The sequence below is a fragment of the Poeciliopsis prolifica genome, unplaced genomic scaffold (assembly GCF_027474105.1).
Source record: "Poeciliopsis prolifica strain line A6 unplaced genomic scaffold, Auburn_PproV2 SCAFFOLD012, whole genome shotgun sequence".
NCBI lineage: Eukaryota > Metazoa > Chordata > Actinopteri > Cyprinodontiformes > Poeciliidae > Poeciliopsis > Poeciliopsis prolifica.
Window position 1 is genome coordinate 6738344 of NW_026562387.1, and position 18872 is coordinate 6757215.

The 18872-nt window shown below is 36.7% G+C and overlaps 1 protein-coding gene across 7 annotated transcripts in view; it reads left to right on the plus strand.

The window, feature by feature from the left end:
- ctnnd2a (catenin (cadherin-associated protein), delta 2a) overlaps positions 1-18872 on the plus strand; it is a 223367-nt gene that overhangs the window by 98132 nt on the left and 106363 nt on the right. For 5 of the 7 annotated variants that reach the window (XM_055037745.1, XM_055037749.1, XM_055037748.1 and 2 more), the window contains exons 7-11: positions 163-217; positions 549-765; positions 895-1009; positions 1937-2069; positions 5010-5183. In XM_055037745.1, the coding sequence (XP_054893720.1) occupies positions 163-217; positions 549-765; positions 895-1009; positions 1937-2069; positions 5010-5183 (694 nt within the window). The remainder of the gene's footprint in view (positions 1-162; positions 218-548; positions 766-894; positions 1010-1936; positions 2070-5009; positions 5184-18872) is intronic. The other 2 variants (XM_055037747.1, XM_055037750.1) reach the window with 2 other exon arrangements.

The window sequence follows — 18872 nt, forward strand, 5'->3', positions numbered from 1 at the left end:
GCTCTTAATGTATGTAAAGTTTTTAATAATGACTATAAGCTACATGCAAAGGCTGTTTGAACTCTTGTTTGATCCTTCTTCAGTTTCAGTCCCCCTCCCCCTGCCACCTCCTTGTTACGGCTGTTCTCTTCCAACTTGCTCTGTTTCCTTTTATCTCTTCAGGTGACATCTAGTCGTGCAGCCCAGCAGCAACAATCACAAACTGGAGCAGGATCAGGTAGGCATTTACTTTTTTTTAAAATTTATTTTATATTTTTCCTTATTCGTTTCCCTTCTTTGAAATGTATTTTCCTCATGATGCCTGCATAGCATTCATTTCCTTCGTACTACTGATACTCAGGGACTTTTTAATATTTGTGAGAAATGCTTTCTCTTCTATTTTGTGGTTTTAGTTGCTGACTTATTCTTTTTGTCTTGTTAACTGCTTTTGATTTTTCTTTTTGCTGACTTTTATACACTCTGCCAGTACTTGGTGGACCTCTGTTTTAAAGGTTGTTATAAGGCATCAGCCTTATAACAACCTCACCCTTTCCCTCTCTTCCCCTAAGGAATTTACTACTCCAGCTCTACTTTACCTGCTCAGCGGGTCAGTTCCCCCCTTTCTGGGGGAGGAGGCTCAGGGTCAGGCTCTCCCAGCAAACACCAGCGTTTGGGATCAGCCTCCGACACGCCAGGTTATTCCACTACCCAACGCCTGCCTTCCTCTTCCCCCTCTTCCTCTCCCAGCAAACAGTCTCCTGCTAACCGACTGGCCAAGTCATACAGGTAGACCATCACATTCATTGGGTCTCTAACGTTTAATTTTTTGTGTTAATGATGCTGAAGCACGCACACTTAAGATATGCACACTCACATTCATCCAACTAAATTCTTTATTTTTTTTTTTTTTTCTAGTAGTACGGTTGCTGTAACAACAGCAGGAGGTGGGTCACCACTGAGGGTTGCATCTCCGCCAAATTCTACAGCAACAGGAGGAGGGAACAGTTCATCATCGTCCCCTCTTCACCAGGTAACACACTGTCTCTTCTCGAATGGTGCTTCACATACGGGAGTCATTTTTTCAAAGCATGTGCCAGAAATGATCAAATGTATATCTATTAATGTTTGTGGTGGGAATGAAGCATTTTTTTCTATAGGTTGTGTGCTCCTTCAATATGTTGAGATATGTTTGTGATGTCTGAAGTTAAATATTTATGTGGTTTATCTTACTCTGCATTGTCATTATTTGCTGACAAAGTCAATATGGGAGGCTTTGTACTGTGTGGTATGAGAAAAATATTGTTGCAAATGTGTTTGCTATGTTGTAATTTGACACTTCGGCACAGAAACAAAGGAAACCGAGAAGGTCTTTGTCATAAACTTGGTGTTTGATTCCCATCGGAATTGATAAAAAGTAGTTTTCATATGTTTTTGCTTAGTTTTATACATTATACACATACAAAAAAATAATAATATTGGAATATATCTGTGCATACATATTTTACTTTAAAATTTTAAATTGAGTTTTTTACAATTCTGCTCTTGTATTTATTTATGTTTTTTCTAACAGGACATTAAGCAAATGTGTATTTTATTCAAACTATGTTTTGTTTTTGTTAAACTGAGTTACTGCAATAGACTGACTATTAATGCAGTTAGTGTGCTATCATTTGATCCTCTTTTGTCGGAGGCTGTTGTACACAAAGCAACATTATTTGCGTATTTGGTTGAATTACATTGGTTGTGTTTTTTCCATCCATAATAGTCTCTCTTCAAGATATTGACTTCAACCTTAAGAAAACTTGACTGAAAGAAATGAAAAGAGAGAAATGCTACTCATATCACTTAGCTGTTACAGTTTTGGCTGCCAGCACACAGCAACCTAGGCATACCATTCTTTTTTGCTTACAGCAAATCAAAACAAAGCATAGCCAATAAAAATGGCCTGTGTTTGCAGATGAGTTCTGGCATAGGGAGCTATGCCACTTTGTCTCCTAAGCGTCTGGCAGCTCACCACGCCTCCGACCAATACAAGATCTCTCACGAGCTCTACGCTACTGCTACACTACAGAGACCCGGCAGTCTGGCAGGTGAGAATTTACTTATTTATTTACCCAGTTTAAAATTATATGTTTGTAGATGAACCCAATGTGCTCTTATTATTTTATTTTTTTAAATTGTCACCTGTTGCAATGACTTAGCTTACTCAAAACCTAGTTCTTTTTTGTTTTTTTTTGCTTAATTATTTTTTTGTTTTTATGTTTGTTTTGAATTTTAGAGATCACTTAAAAGTCTTCATTTAAAAAAAAAATCATTCTTCTCTTTTCTGTTGACTTGTCTGAGAGCTTTTGATCGTTGTTCTTCCCTCAGTGGATCAAATTGATTGACTCGCTTTACTGGTGTTTTAGTCCTCTTGGATGAAATCTGCATTCTGAAGTAGTGATTATTTTGTTATTGATTAGTCAATTAAACTTGGTAATAAATCAATAAAACCTCTGCTTGCAGGTAATTTCGGGAACACTTTTGGTTTTCATTTTCTTGAAGACTTAAAGGAAATAGGAAAGAAAAATCTTCATATTGAAATCTGTACATTGTACTTTAATTATGAAGAATAAAAATTTAACTGGAAAAAATTTAGGCAAAACTAATTGAATTTATTAGTCGAATTAACAACACCAATATGAATAGTTGCAATTGCTAAATAATAGGTGGTATTATATTTCCCAGATGTAGTGAAATTGATGCATTGTAAGTTTAGTTCTTTTTAGCAAACACACAGAATTGTAAGGCATCATAGGACAACATTCGACTTTTGCACGTCCTTTTTTAATATTTCAGCAAGTGAAATATTTCAGAAGAGAATATTTATCTTTTTTTTCTTTTGAAATCCCCTTTGCTTTGAAAGAAAGAGGTCATTACTTAAGCAAGTGAGCTCTTGTGAGACACAAAATAAATGAATAGCGAAATAAAACCAACTCTAAGATGAAAGGCATGGGTGGAAGAAAAAGAGCTGGGATGAGTCATAATATTAATGGGTGTGTCTACGACTTCAATTCTTGATCCTTCATAATTATTTGAGTTTAGTTCAGCTTCTTTTTTACCCGCTCTTTTTTTTTTTTTTTAGTTTGAAGTTATTATAATATCTTTCTAATGCATGTTTCATATTTTTACTCCATTTTTGACTCATGATATTCAATTTGTTCTCTCAGTAACGATGGCCAGTAAAGTAATGTAGCTTCATGCTTTATCTCCTGCTGGGGTTATTTGGATACTTAGTTAAACTGTGTGTGTCAGTGAAAGAGCCATCTTGATACTAGCATGCAAGATTTATATCATAAGGCTCTATTTCAGCATTTGATCATGTCCAAGCCTGACAGTGCAGGTATGCTGTGGTATAAGGCTTCTTGTTTCACTTCATTACAAAGATCGATCAAGAAAGTAGATTCCGGGTAATCACTATGTTCTGTCTGAGTGTATATTGCATTCAATCATAACCTCTGCTTAGGAAGTACCTACAAGCTACTATATCTGCTTGATTCTCTTTACATGACAAAACGCTTCACATGTTTTGAAGACTTGTCACCTTGAGTGACTTTATTTACTTGGAGGCCCGGATCTAGCAGTACTGCCCCTTCCTTCTTTGGAAAATGCCCGGCACACAACTTGCAATCCTCTGAGAACTAATATGATGTGATAAGACATTAGTTCCACTGGATCATTTCTTTCTCTGTCACTCAGAGCTTTTGTATGCGTGTGGTTGTGTGATCTCATTTTATCTCCTGCCATGTCAGCTTAGCCCTTCCGACTTGTCTTTGGGTTTCCTGAGTGTGCCCCTTTTCAGCCGTTTTCTAATTGTTATATTTTGTTTTGCTTACAGAGGAAGGCTACTCTCTTGCACTTGTTCTGCTGTGTTTTGAACAAATGCCCGTTGTCAGTTATTCTTTTCCCCCTGCCCTCTGTCTGTGGGATTCCTGCCAAACACAGGAAGCGAGGGGACATTGCATCTCATTACGTTCCAGCTGACAAAAAGCAATGTGTGCTATGCAGATTAAAACAATGAAAAACAGACACATCATTCTCTTGCTTTCTGTCTCTTTCAATCTCTCTGTCTCTTCTATCCTTTTTGTCTGGTATACATGTTTCTGTTTGGGTGTGTGTGTGGTTTAAGGGAGTTCTAACTCACTAGTTTTTTTATGCAAATTGTGCTAGTTATTCTCAAGCACACACAATCTCAGCTTTTCATAACAGCAAAACTAAATTATAGCTTACAAATGTGCAGGTCTACAAGCAGCTTCATTTTAGAAATGTTTGGCTGCCAGGGGTCAAAGTTTTTATTTCTTTTTTGTTATTGCCAGTAATTTTTAATCAACTGTTATGCAATATTTCCAACTTTTCTTCTTCTCACTTCCTCAATCCATTTGCTGCTATATTCATTTGTGATTAATAAGATATTTTCTTTTCAGACCTACTCTCTCAGTTGCCTCTATACATCATCTTAGACTTCACTCCTTAATTCTTCATTGCCCTGTCTCCCTTACTATGTCATGAAAAAGTTCCCAATGTTCTCTTTACTTTCATGTCATAAGATTGATAAACTGACCTCACACAGACAACTTGCAGTGTCATAAAACAGCAGGAGATTGGTCCTTCATGCTTGCGACTAATCCTGCTGCTTTCCTGTACCCAGAACTTATCGCAATCAAAGTCGTCTTCTTTAACATCAAACATAGACCCCTTTTCTTCACAAAAGACAAATGGCTCGCCAAAACATTTGATGCATGACAATCCACAACTTCACAGCTGTAGTTCAATCAACCTTCCCTTCCTTTTGTTGGGAAACAGCCTCACACTTTGACCGCCTTCTGTAACAAGATCTACTGACCACAACCTATAAAAGACAGCCAGGACGAGCAGTTAGCTAAATCAGGCTTGACAGACTCCTTTAACCATCCACCAAATGTATTTCACTTTGTGTCATCCCTTTCATTTTGTCAATTTAAACCATAAAATTTCCCCCCTCTTTCATACAGGCTCTCGTGGCTCCTACAGTAGTCAACACAGTCAAGAAGCTCTTCGGCCCTTAGGGTCCCCCGAGCACCACATAGATCCTATCTATGAGGAACGTGTCTATCACAACAAGGGCCCTATGAGGAGCCTTAGTCAGAGCCAGGGACCAGATACAGGCCCCTACCGCAACAACACTGGTAAAAGACTACTTCATTTGTCAAAACAATTATAGTTATGTTGTCTTTGAGTGTTTATATATATATATATATATATATATATATATATATATATATATATATATATATATATATATATATATATATATATATTTACCATGTGTTCAATGTTTGAATATTTTTGTTTTGATTTTATCCTAAACAAACACTTTGAAGAATAGTAACTGAATAACCTATATCAGGCAGAAATAAAATAAATTATATTTTTGTTCAGTGAATTTAGATAAAAAACCTGGCTAGAAAAAAATATATACAATACGTCTACCAAAGTTAATAAAAAAATAACTTTGGTAGACGTAGTTTCCATTCTTATTTCTTAATTCATTTGATTTGTATCCTTTATTTAAATGCATGCAGCTGTGTTAAGGCCCCTTGGATTTTGACACAGGTTTTTTTTTGTTTGTTTCTGTTGCATAGTGTATGTGTGTGATTGGATCCAACAAGGAATTTTGTTGGATTTAAATTATATCTCAGAACATATTAATACTGAAAGCTGACTACATACTAACAATACTACTACAAACAGCCAGCAGTGTTTGTCACAAAGAAGAGCTACGGTATAGACAAGACAAGAGGTCTGTATAGGTTTGTATGACTGGTCAGCTGTATATCAGATCCTCAAGACTAAATACACAAGCTTGATTTTTACAATCTTGAAGCAATCGTGTTTTCCATAAAAAATAAATAAATAAATAAAAGAGCTAGCTCGCTAGCTGCAGACGTGCAGAGGATGTTTATCTGAACTTGTTTCTAAAAATTTTGTAGCTGAATTTTGGCCCAAATACTGCCTTAGGTAGCTTGTACTTAGTTCGGTGTAACTAGCAAGTATTTTTCTTTTATTTCATTTTTTGGGGAAATTGGAGAGGCTGGAATTCAAAACAAAGTTTCTTGAGTTGCCTGAGTAAAAGCTAAACACATATTTGCTTCTGCAATACTATCTGCACCTGCTATGAATGAATAGTTTCTAAATATTGTCACCTTGATTCTGCAAGTGTCTTTTCAGAAATATGGTCTCAGATTAGATATTTGTGACAGCCAGATTCAATTTGCTTGCATTGCTGTCAGATGTTTGTGTGAGGAATGTGACAGTAAATAAAAGAATGCCCTGAATCGCTTGCTTCCACAATACAAATCTTTTGTACGTGTTCTAAAGCAAATATTTGTTGAACAGAAACATCCCAAGGACAAGAAAGTTTTACTTTAAATGGTGTGCAATTCTTTTCCAAGAGCAGCTTCTTCAGTTCATTCATAAAGTATCTCTAGCGTCCATTTGTAGATCTCAAAACAGAAAAGACTAATGTCCCAATGAACGACATTTTAATCATGCTCTTCAATTTGTTAAGATATTTCTATTATTAAACAAAAACAAACAACAAAAAAACAATAAACATCTCAAGCATCCACCCATTTCTTTCTCACTCCCTTTTCTGCAAACCTGACACCAATAGGGTGCTGCTGTTTTCCTTGTCTAAGCGAGGTTCACCTCTTTCTGTGTACTATCATTTAATCTTAGTCTGACCCCTAACCTGAGGAAGATTTGCCATGAGAGACTCTGCTTGGAGCTGAATCGCAAGACAGCATGGCTCCTAGGATTATACGGATACTAAAACCCCTCCACATCCTCAAAGCCTCAAAGCGGATATTTTTGCCACTTAAAACTTTTTCTACATCCAGGTGTCCATCCTAGCATCCCTTTACTTGTTTTCTTTTCTGTCATTCTTACCCATTTCCAGAAACTGCACCCAATGGTGAACTTTAGAAAACACATAATAGAGAAATTGAGCTACGTAAAATACACCAAGAAAACACTTTTTTTGAGTAAATTGTTTTTTCTTTTTTTGTAATGAATAACAGCAGGACATATTTTCTATCAAAGACACACTGCCAGCTCCCTCTACAATTTCATTGTTGCCTGCAATGTGTTTTTAATAGACCTTCAATGAGCTTATCTCAATGTGGGTTTCGGTACGCCATGTTAATCCCATTATGGTATAAAAACGCCCAAGTTTGTCATGCCACATTCACATGTTCCTCTGTATCATTAACCAGCCTTGACAAAATAGCTATCATTATCATTTAGGTCACAATTATAGCAATATATATGCAGATGTAGTGTTTGCCAATCTTTGTCTTAATAAAAAGGAGTAATCTTTAAACCCTTCTAATGCTTTTCTGAACTGTATGTTAAATTTCAGTTCATCAATGCTTTAGCAGAATTCAAACACTGCAAGTCGATTTCTGAACAAAATTGACTTCACAGCAGTGAATTAAATAAATTGAAGAGAAAGATATGCAGGGAGAATGTAGTTTTGTGTTATTTAGTTTGGCCTTTGATGATGAGAAGATTTATTGAAATTTGTTTGAATTCAATGCACTGGAAGTCTATGTTGCCATAAACATTATTTACTGCAATTCTTGTAGTTTTTTATGAACGCAGTGGAAAACCAACACACCAAAGATAAATGTAACCTTTTACTCACCATGCCACTAAATTAAGATTTGGTCTTGTTTAAAAGTCCTGTGCATTCTATGTGCAATGAACAGAGGTTGTCTAATAGGGATTTATAATGCACTGACTGATGGCACATAATGAACTGATAAGGGTTGTGCTGACATAGTGAGCAGTAAGTCATTAATTATGTCACAGTGCCTTTTCTTGGCAATGGCAAGCTCGCATTATTGGTTCATTAAGCTGGCATGGATCAATGTAATTAATGCTATAAGTCATTCTTTTGCTGAAAAGGAATGGGAGATGTTTCTGTGGGCGGCATCAAAAATCACCACGTTGTAATTGGTAGGTCTATATTTCTCCCTCATATTTTATTTTTTGCAAACAGTGTTTTGAGGCCCTTTTAAATCTTAGATTTTTTATTTAAGTTTAACAACAACAACAAAAAAAAAGATTCTGAGAGAAACAGTGGACAGAATATCTAAGATATTTTTTCTGATATACATTATAAATGCTTGAAAATCTACTTTCTTGTATAAGTTTTATTTAGTTGTGAGTTCCAGATATTCCAAGGAAACTGCTCCCCTCTGCCTTTCACCGATCTTCTGATTTCCATACCACACAGTTTTTTTCAGTGCAGCACAGTTAGTTTGATCCTTAATGCTTGATTTTAAAAAAAAGATAAAACAATGCACAGATAATGCTCATATCTGGTTTAGCTGAATACAAGTGAAGGGGCTCTCTTACTTGGAATAGCAAAAGTATTTTAACATTTCAATGACAAACAACAGATATGAGGCAAAACTTTAATTTAAATACATTCTTTACTCACCTCATCTTTTCTATGGGCCATACTTAAAACTGCCACTATCAGTGGTAGTTTTTAATGTTTCAATTAAAAATTGTCACTGCTTTCCCAAGCAGCTTGTTAGTGTTAGATAAGCAACACATTGCAGTTTGGATACATTTTACAACGCTAACTGTGTATCTTTAATGTCAATGTTTTGTTGCATGAATAAGTGTCTGTGTGGTTTTGTGACATACATGTCAGTCATATGCATTGTGTGTAGGCTGTGGTGCATGCATTTCATTCTTGAATAAAACTAGGACAGTGCCCAAGAGGACCACAGGTTAATGTGGCCTATTTTAAGCAAATATTCTTGGCTCAGTGTCTCTAATGTACACATGCATTCAAATGATGCTGATTCACTGCAGGATGACTCTGCAAGGCCTCGTGTGTTCCAAAAGGCTTTCATTTTTATTTCCACATATATGCAATATATGCAAATCTTACAGTCTCCACCCATGTAGTGAGCTCATGGTTGTTTGCTGCTTCTTCTATTTTTTCTCTTCCTACACATTTTTGTTGTAACCCATAGTGTCTTATCCTTGTTTGTTACCTTTTCTGACTTTTTCTTTTTTCATTTTTTTATTTTTCAAATTTTCTTCTTGCATTGTCTTTGTGCCATACTTTTACATCATGAACTTCGCCTCAGGTCGTATTAATGACTCTGACCACCGGGAATAACTGCCGTAAGAATGGATGTGGCTCCTTTTCTTCTTAATAGCTTAACATTAGGTCTGTGTGCAGCCCAAGTAGTGGCAGTTTGAATTAGCTGTTTCAGTGCACTGGCTTTTTATCAGATCCCTCCTTTAACAAGATAGAATTACTACTATTGATAAGATTTCCATTCTTAAGACCACTCCCCACAGCATCTTTGAAGTAGATGGCTACACATTCTTTAGCAATTTGTTCCCCAAAAGACATTTTAAAGTGGTGGTATTATGTAATTTCCAGGCACATGGTGCCATTTTGGAGCACAAACAAGAGACTATGTTACCCTCAGTTGTTAAAAAATGCTATTTATGTCAAACATAATTAAAAGAAATTTGACTTTGAAATTTGATGCATTGAAATTGGCCTCTGTCTCTTTAAGGATCTCAAGCTCTTCCTGACACTCCACCACCTGTGTTGCCATCACAACAAGGACTTTCCATAATGCCTTCAACCGTTCTTGGGAGTGTTGGACTGACAAGTATTTTGTATAATAAGCCCAGCATTGCATTTCCTCCAGGTGTTTGCTTACTACTGCAGCCACTAGTCTGATGGAGCCATGTGGGGAGGGGAAGCTCGGATGAAGGCCCCACAGAGGAACTTTGTAGAAATAGGCACCGCTTTGTGACAGCAAGTGTTTATCAGGTTGTTGAGCCTTTTTAGGTCCCTGGATCTATCGCTGCTGGAACACTCACAACAACAGACTTTTAAAAGATATAAAAGATATACAGTGTCTTGCTTCTAACCTTGTAGGATCTTGGCTTCCTCAAGAAGAAACAAGTGTCTGTCCTTTCTTGTCGATGGCTTCAGTATTGCGTCTCCAGTCCAGTCTCAGTATCCAGATTAACACAAAGTATATATTGTGAGGGTGTGAAGCAACTCTTTCTCCTGAAATCTACAATCAACTCTTATACATTCAAGATGAAATATGATTCTTTAAACAACTTCAAAATATTTAAATCTCATTTATAGCAACGTTTATTAGTTATGATAAGAATGCATTTGCAAGAGAACTGCACATATATTATAGAGGATGGAGTCTCCTATAAATTTCAGTATATAAACTGAAGACTGGGTGTTCAGATCCCATTTTATGCCTACGGAAGTTCTCAAGTGTTTGTAAATATTGATCTTTTTGCCCCACACATTTCACATGCTTCCTTTCATTACTCTATAATATAATTCTCTAATCTAACTTTTGTAAGCAAATGAAACAGCTTCCTAAGCAGAAAATCATCTTTTCTACTCAAGTGCAAGATTGGGTGTGTCGTAAGTGATTCATTGTGTGTTGTTGGAATTATTTTTTGATTGCATGTGGGGCACACTCACCACTGTGATGGTGCACAAAAAAGGAGAGACAGAAATTATGTGGAGGATTTTTACATCAGGCCATTAAGCCAAACTCCTTTCCCCTTCAAATTCTGTTTTCCCTCTTTAATGAGATCTAACATCCTAATGAGAAAAGAGAGTTTGATAGAGAAAGGAGATGAAAGAGAGAAAACAAGCCCATGAGAGCATCGGCTTAGAACAGCAGTAAAGGTGCACACGTCTTACATGCATCTACTGGCCAGGAGGCAGAGAAAGTTCAAAACCTCTCCTAAATATGGGAAGTGACAGATCTCTGCAATAAAAACAAAGATGAAGGAAAGGCTCACTTTCATGTGGCACACGTCATTTGGTGCCCATGCGTGATTAATCATACTAATTATGGTCAATGAAGCTTGTGTGTCTTCGAATATATTTGTGCCCCTTCTTTTAAGTCGATGGTAGTTTAAAGATACAAGAAGCTCTGTCATTTCATATGCATTCACCAGCCACATGTAGGTAAATTTGTAAGTTAATATATTGTACATGCACTTTTCAACAACAATCTACTACATGGAAATCTCATTATTGGGCTTTAACAGTAGAACAAATTGTGTAGAAAGAGATACAGCATATGGATTTTTATGTTGTGTGATTTTGCAGATGCAAAAATTATAGTTCTTATTGCATACTCTTATTTGCAGCACATATGTCAAGTGTAGGTTCTTGAGAAGCTGTAATGTCTTATTTTCATGTCAACAAAAAATATATTATAAAACCAAAAAGACAATGAAGGGTTATGAAAGTTGTTTTAAATCAAATGATTAATTTTGAATTTATAAGACTGCAGCAGAATCGATCAGTGCTACATCTGCTAAGCCAAAATGTGCCACTAAAGATTGGGTGAATACAACCATAACAAACTGGAATTGGTCATAAAGTTGTCCAAAACCTTATCCTTTTGTCACAGTTTCGACTGTAGTCTGCCTCAGGCTTTTTGAATGGCTGTGCAAGTCTCCAGAACCTCAGCCAGGTTTTTAATGTTGTGTATGTGATTGCAGAAATATCTCTAATAATTGGATGAGCAATTTTAATTTCTTGTCTTAAGGTCAGTAACTGTGAGAGTAATTTGATGTCAGGCCAACAAAATAGTCTTATATTATTAATCGGTTCCTTGCTGTCCGTGCTCTGAGTGTGTATATGAGGTAAAGTAATTGTCAGCATTTGACTGCAAAATTGTTTGTTGGAGTTCAAATAAATCATTGGATCGTTGAAAATTTTGTTAATATCAACTGAATACCAGAACAATTGATATGTAAACAATCCTTGTCGGTCGATCTGTGGAGCACTTTCTGAACGAGTCCTTCTTGCAAAAATAAATAAATATTCTGTTCTAAATATGACTCTGCGTCAATTCACCCATTCTCAAATTCCTACTACAGTTCTGTAACTACGCTCTATTTCATCCCAGCCTCCTTATTTTTATACCTCTTGATGGACTGTTGAGATAGAGACGAATAAAAATGGTAAACATTTTCTTAGAATTTGATTTAAGTTGTAATATTTTTGAAGATTTTATTTTATACCCTGCTTCCTTTGACTTTGGATTTGATCTTCTTTCGAATCAGTCCATTGCATGTAAAATATGACAGATTAGGTCCATTTATCAAATCATAACAGTGGAATCGAGCATTTGTTGGTGGATCTAAATTATTGAAGTGAGATCATACCCTTGCAGTAGACTGAGTAAATTATACAAAGTAGCTTCAGATTATATGATGAATAAAAGTTTGAAATCTCCCCATAGCGTGTAATAAATGCAGTGCACCTTTGTAGCCAAATAAACAAAACTGCAAAAGCATGAAATGTCAAAGGCTCACAATGACAACTTAAATATCTCTACACTCTCAGGAGCTATACTAAACTGTTTACTTTCTGTGCATAAACCAAAGTTAATTAGATCTTAAAAAGTATGAGCTGGCTCTCAGTATGAAACACTACATTTTTTATAACATGTTCTTATAAATAGTGTAAACTTTTAAAGTTCTGGGTACTTTTTCATAGGCTGAGATACACTAAGTCGTACAGAACTCTGTTGACAAAATGCCCGTCTTAATGAAACATACAGGAAGCACACTTTTATGTGTGCTAGTGTTCTGTTGCCAGTGTGTGTTTGTAGCAAAGAGACCACCGAACACTCAAAGTGCACTGCACAACAATTTTGGTTCCAGCACCTCATTAGTCACTTCAGTGTTTCTCTTTCTTGGTTCTCTGTCTCAACCTATCAGAATTTACTTGTTTTTTTCTGTAAAACATTTAAAAATACCCAGTTTTTTTTAAATGAGCTTCCTGTTAAGAGTTCAGTAACAAAAAGAATGTTTGGCTTTATTTGGAAAGCTGTTGGACTTACTGCATGCTCACATTGTAGTAATCCAATGTCGTTTTTACTGAAACTCACAGTCCAACCTCATTTATTGTGGCAAACATAAATTGGTAAGAAGAAGAAATGATGTGAGTTAAATGTGGTGAGTTTAATTTAATTTCTACAGATTAAGCAAATGAGACATATTTAGTAGCAGTACATTTTTATATTTTAACAACACTATTTAGTACTGTATTCATATCAGTTCCTAAATTGACTTACTATTCTGCAAATACTTGCACAGTAACATGAGTTTCTGCTTAGGGTTCAAAGCCTAATTACAAGCTCAATGTAATTCTGACTTATATGACAGATCAACATAACTTTTCACCCCTGGAAAAACGTAAGACATTTTTCATCAGCCTACCCAGCTCTGTCATATTGGAATATAACTTTTAGGTACATGCATATGGCAGTAACAATACAAATAAGGACAAAGCAGAAACAAACATGAGCTAGAAGGAATATGTTTATGTTTTTGCTCTGAGATTTTTCAGATCTCTTCTGCTCAATGGTTTTTGTACAGTGTGCTATATACACTGTAAACTATAATGTCAGTTCTTTCAATATCAGCCCAATGTTAGTTGCAACCCTACTTGTCACACAGTGGCATTATACAAAACTTCTGATTTTGTTTAGAAAATCCTACTTTTATGTATTGAATGTAGGCCAAACAAACATAAACAAAACAAAACAAAGGTTAAAGTCTTTTATGCTCACGTTTCACTTTATTTATTATTTTAAGTTTATTTGATAGGGACAGACACACATTAACATAGACACACTGAAGAAAACAGCAGTGCAATACCAACAGCGAATTCACAGCACTTGTCCCTAGATGGGCTTTTAAAAAGTAAATTGATCTAATCAGCTGTGTCCAAGTCCAGTCCTCATGAGCTACCATCCTGCAACATTTAGATACATACTGCTCCAACACATCTCATCAGCAGTCAGCCAGCTCTGCAGAGGCCTAGTAGAAAGCCATTCAGTTGCTTCAGATGTGTTGGAGAAGAGACACACCTAGTTGTAGTAGAATTTCAGACGTTCTGAACAATGATGTCAATTTTCTACACTGTTTTAGAATTGTAGTCGTCCTGCAGTTTTAGCAATGGCAGCGGAGGAAGTGAAGGAAGATGTCCAGTCCATGTTGGCCACATTACCAGCTGCCTCGTTCGGCTCAGCACTTCTCTCTTTGCAGTATAGGATGGCTGCTTACAGCACAGGCAGTTTCCAGCAAGTTTCACGGCATTAAATTGGTGCATTACGTATGTCATGGACAAACATTAGCGATTGGGTAAAATTTAAAACCTCAATAGAGTCCGTGCCTCCAGGAAGCAATCGTTTGTCAACAGCTGAGAGCCCAGACCTTCTGTATGAAGCAAACCGTAGTACAAAGGACAGGTTTTTACCAGGCTAATGTAAGATTAGAATAACCACTTATTTTTTGGGGGAAAAAAAAAAAAAAAAACGTAACTGTTGCATACCAAAAGCATGGCAATCTGGCAGGAAACCCATGTCCTAACCAGGGGTTTGTACAGGTTTAACTTTGCAAAATATAGTATTCTTGTTGCAGTGTAATTGCAAGAGAGGACATTTCTGCCTCTGCACATGTTTGTGCATGTGGATCTTCCAGTGCCTCCAGCTTAGAGCTGTATGTTGGCTGGAAGGCTCCCCCAGGGATAAAAAGAGGGAGAAACTAATCCCTATTCCCTTACACATCCAAACTGTGTGTGTGAGTGTGCACAAGTAACTGTCTGTTGGTCTCACTTAGCTTTGGCTCTCCATGGCTACTTTAGCAAAAGGCTCTTTGTATACATCAAATGACCTATGTGCTACAGGCGTGCAGATTCTGTTAACGTCAGTCACTTGCATATTTAGAAACACTTGTTAGTTCAGTCTAAGATTGATGGGAATTTCTATGAGAGATATAAACTCTATTGAGGGTTTTTGTGTAATCGTGCTGAGCAGTGAAGCGTGTCGAGAGGAAGGACATGTCCTCAGCTCTGATCACATAGGCTGCTACAACCAAAACACACGGGGAGAGGCAGAAAGATAGATGGACAGGAGGGTGTTAGAAAAGAGAGGGGAATACGAACATAAAATACGCTGATGGCTGACGGAGGTGTGAGAGCAGAGAGTGTGTAAGTCACAGCAGAAAAGAGGGGTGTAACTCAGAGGGAGGAATTCCAAAGAGATCTGAGGGGGAGGAAAGTGGATCGAGGTGAGGACAGAAAGCACCACCAAAAAAAAAAAAGTAATGGTGGAAAAAAGGAGTGACGGAGAGTACAGCTGAAAGGAATGGAAGCAGAGATGAAAGAATGAGAAGTTAATATACACACGAAAAGCTTTCAGGATTGGTTTGATCCCTTCTCTCCTACTTTCCATCACTTGTACATGGGAGCAAGAGCTCCCTCATCAAAACTGAAGCCCACAGGAAAGTCGGCCTTGCTCTAAGCCAGGCAGCCCCTCAGCTTACTGGCTAATTGCAGAGGTATCACTGTGTCAAATGACTAATAGAGTTTCCCTTTCCGTTGCAAATCTGCCAGCAGGAGCGCAGCCACAATTTGTTTACTCTATGCCCAAGCCAAGGGAATACAAAGATAGACCAGCCTCTTTATTTATTCTCAAACACAATTTCACGCTGCCAAAGTGCTAGGTGTGAGAGGTGTTAATGAAATATGCATGTGTTTATATGACTGCTCACACATGTGTGAACACACACATACACACACACTTACCATGCTTCATGGTGTTCCTAATATTTTGTCAAGCAGTGAAGTAAGTTTTTGTTCTGCAAGCTTTCAGCAAAACTCACATGTTTTAAGATACTGTCAACTGATTTTTGGGATAGAAAAAAAAAAAAAACTTGACATGACTAAACTCCTAATTTACTTAGAATTTTAATTTAGGAAGTAGAACAACTTGCAGTGAGATTTTCTAATAAAAGAAAGGCTTCTGGCACTTCTTCAGAAGAATACAGCTGAACCAAGTGACTCTTTGTCCAAGGACAGAACATTTTTCAGGGAACGAAGAGGCATATACACATTACACATATGTGTGAATTATTTTGTATCTGATCGATATCTGCATCTTTGTGATTGATACACAGTTGACATTTAGGTTCTGGCTAAGTCGATCTGTATATTAGTGTATTCCCTGTTTAAAAGGTTTAATATGACATTAATAATGCCATAAGTTAATAAGTTTAGCACCTGTTTTTGATAAAGCATCATTGCTTCATACTATATTACTTTGAAAAAGGATTTTGTGATTAAATATTTGTCTGTACATTATTATTATTCATATTTTGTCGTGTCGGCACCAAACTTGTTATGTCATAGAGCAACACAAAATATGACATATTTGGATAGTGGAAGGGAAATGTAATTTCTGTAGAACCATTTAATCCCTTTGACTGTCTTCTGAAGTCACATAGCTAGTAAATAGACTAGACTTGAGTAATTTAACCTTTTAACTGTCACCCCGAAAAAACACTTACATGTAAATCAGTGGGTCCATGAGGTCACCAGTGACATTATGAGAGCAGATAAATTTTAATCTTAGTATAAAATTGGCTGTTCTTCAAAGGCCTTAGGGGTTTTCTTAAAGAACATGCATAAACATAGTAAACAGCTCAGAAGAAAATTGTATTAATGTTTAATGTCGTGGCACAAAATAATAAAGGTCTGAAAATCTTATAAAGAACAGTTTGCTCCATCATCTTTATATGGAAAAATTCATGGCTCACCGTCTAAATGGACAAGCTAGGCAAGAAAAGCAGTGATGAGAATACATTTTTGTTAAGGGGGAAAAAATAATAGATGAAGTCATTATTTGCTACAATTGATTTGGGGGAGACGGCGATTGTTTTTTAAGGAGAGGTTCTTGTAAGATAAGACTAAAATGTAACTTTAAATTGCTGACTTGTAAGATACAATAACTAGGTCACAGTGAAAACATCACTAATTGGATGTTAATGGTAATTATTTTTCTCAAAGATGGTGATCGGAGTTGATTGAAAGATAGATGGAACTAAAAAAAGTGGAATCCTGGAAGAGAACCTATGAGAGGCTGCAAAAGAGTTGATAGCAAGTCTCATCTTTCAGCAGGATAGCAACACTTTGGATCAAGCCATATTTATGTGGATGAATGGCACAGAGCTCAGACCAAGATTTAATTGGGAATCTATAACTAGACTTGAAAAATGATGCTCACATCTAACCCGATTGAGCATGAGCTCCAAAGAAGAATGGGTAGATTGTGTAAAACTCATAGAAGCATAAGCTAAAAGACCTGCAGCTGTTTCTGAGGGTTCAACTAACTACCTAATATAAAGACATATGACACTTTTTTTTTATTCAATAATTTTAATCACACACAAATATGACTTTAAAACTTTGTATTGCAGGATAGAATGTGGCAATGTTCATGTCATGTGAATAATTTTGCAAGGCAATGTAAGATGTTTCTATTTTGTCTTAGTATCAAAAATAAACAGTTACAGTGACACAAATCCCCATGATCCCCAGCTTTAAAAGTCAACTCATTTGTCAGAAGACTCTCTGTCAAATCAAATAGTGCATTCAGTTTTATATGGAATATAAGTGAGAAACTGTGATCGAAGAGGATGACTAGAAATGGAAAAAAAAAATAAAAAGTTGCATGCACATTAACAACATCCACAACCCGAAACAAATGAGCTAAGAGAAATGTAATGGCTGTGTTTCTTTCCCCTTCCATATCCACATTTTACCCCCTCTTGCTTTCTTAGTTTTCTTTAGCACTTTTCACCCAATAATATTCCTTTCCACTGGTCACAGCTCAAGCTACTGGATAAAAATATTTGACAGGCCACTTTTTTCTGTGAGACTTTTTTTTTTTGCCTACTCCTTCTTTTGCCATTCTTCCATGCCTTCTTTTGCTCTGGGGTTTGTCCTATTTGGCTGTCACGTCTCTTGGTGAGTGCACACTGAAACTGGTAGTGTTAGCCTAAAGCCCTGGCTACTAATGAGACGTTGAGAAGGACAGACTCACCATGGACACTATTTAAAGAGTATAGAATTTGCCCCTTATGAGAGTGATTCTGCCCCATTGCGTCCTATACGACCGTTCTCTCTCACCACTGTTAGCGTTTTCAAGATGCTCTTCTATCCCTCAGTTTTCAGCTGAAATATTTGTTTTCTCCTGCCAAATTGTTTAGATCTTTATCAAATTTAGGGCAATAATAGATTACCTGAAGCAGCAATTATTTTCCTTTCATATTCATAATTTGGGTGAGAGAAAGAACATGGAGACAATCTGAACAACACCATTCACAATCACACTCATAGCTAAGGAAAACTAAGAGACACAAGTTGATTTAACAGTCATGTTTTTGGACTGAGGGAAACCTCAGTGAACCCTGGACCTTCTTACTGCAAGGCAACAATGCTAACGACTCTGCCATTCAGCCCCCCCAGCATAACTCAATGATTGAAAATATTTGTTGACTTAAGAACAAATAAAAGTCAACAAAAAGTGGCTTGTTATATAGTGTGTGATAGAGGGTGTCCTCATGTATCTTACAGATGAGGCAGGTCAGAAATGTGTGTGTTTGTGTGAGTGAGAGGGTTGGAATAGAGCTATATCAGGGCTGTGAAGGTCAAACAAATGCCAGCTCTCAAGACAGCACTAAAGAGCAAGTTTGTCGGTCACATAATGATGAGACACTCAGCTTTAGCACACCGACACGCATAATCTGAAGTTCTTTCATTGATTTGAATTCATGGTCTTTGTATTTATGTATTTAAGTTAAGTGTTTGTACCCCATTCTGTGTGATTCCAGTTTCAGTCAGACATTCTCTCTGATTGTGAGACCAGACTCATCGGCTGGTGTTAAAGTGCTAATCACATGGCCACATATTGATTTCCATGCTGCGA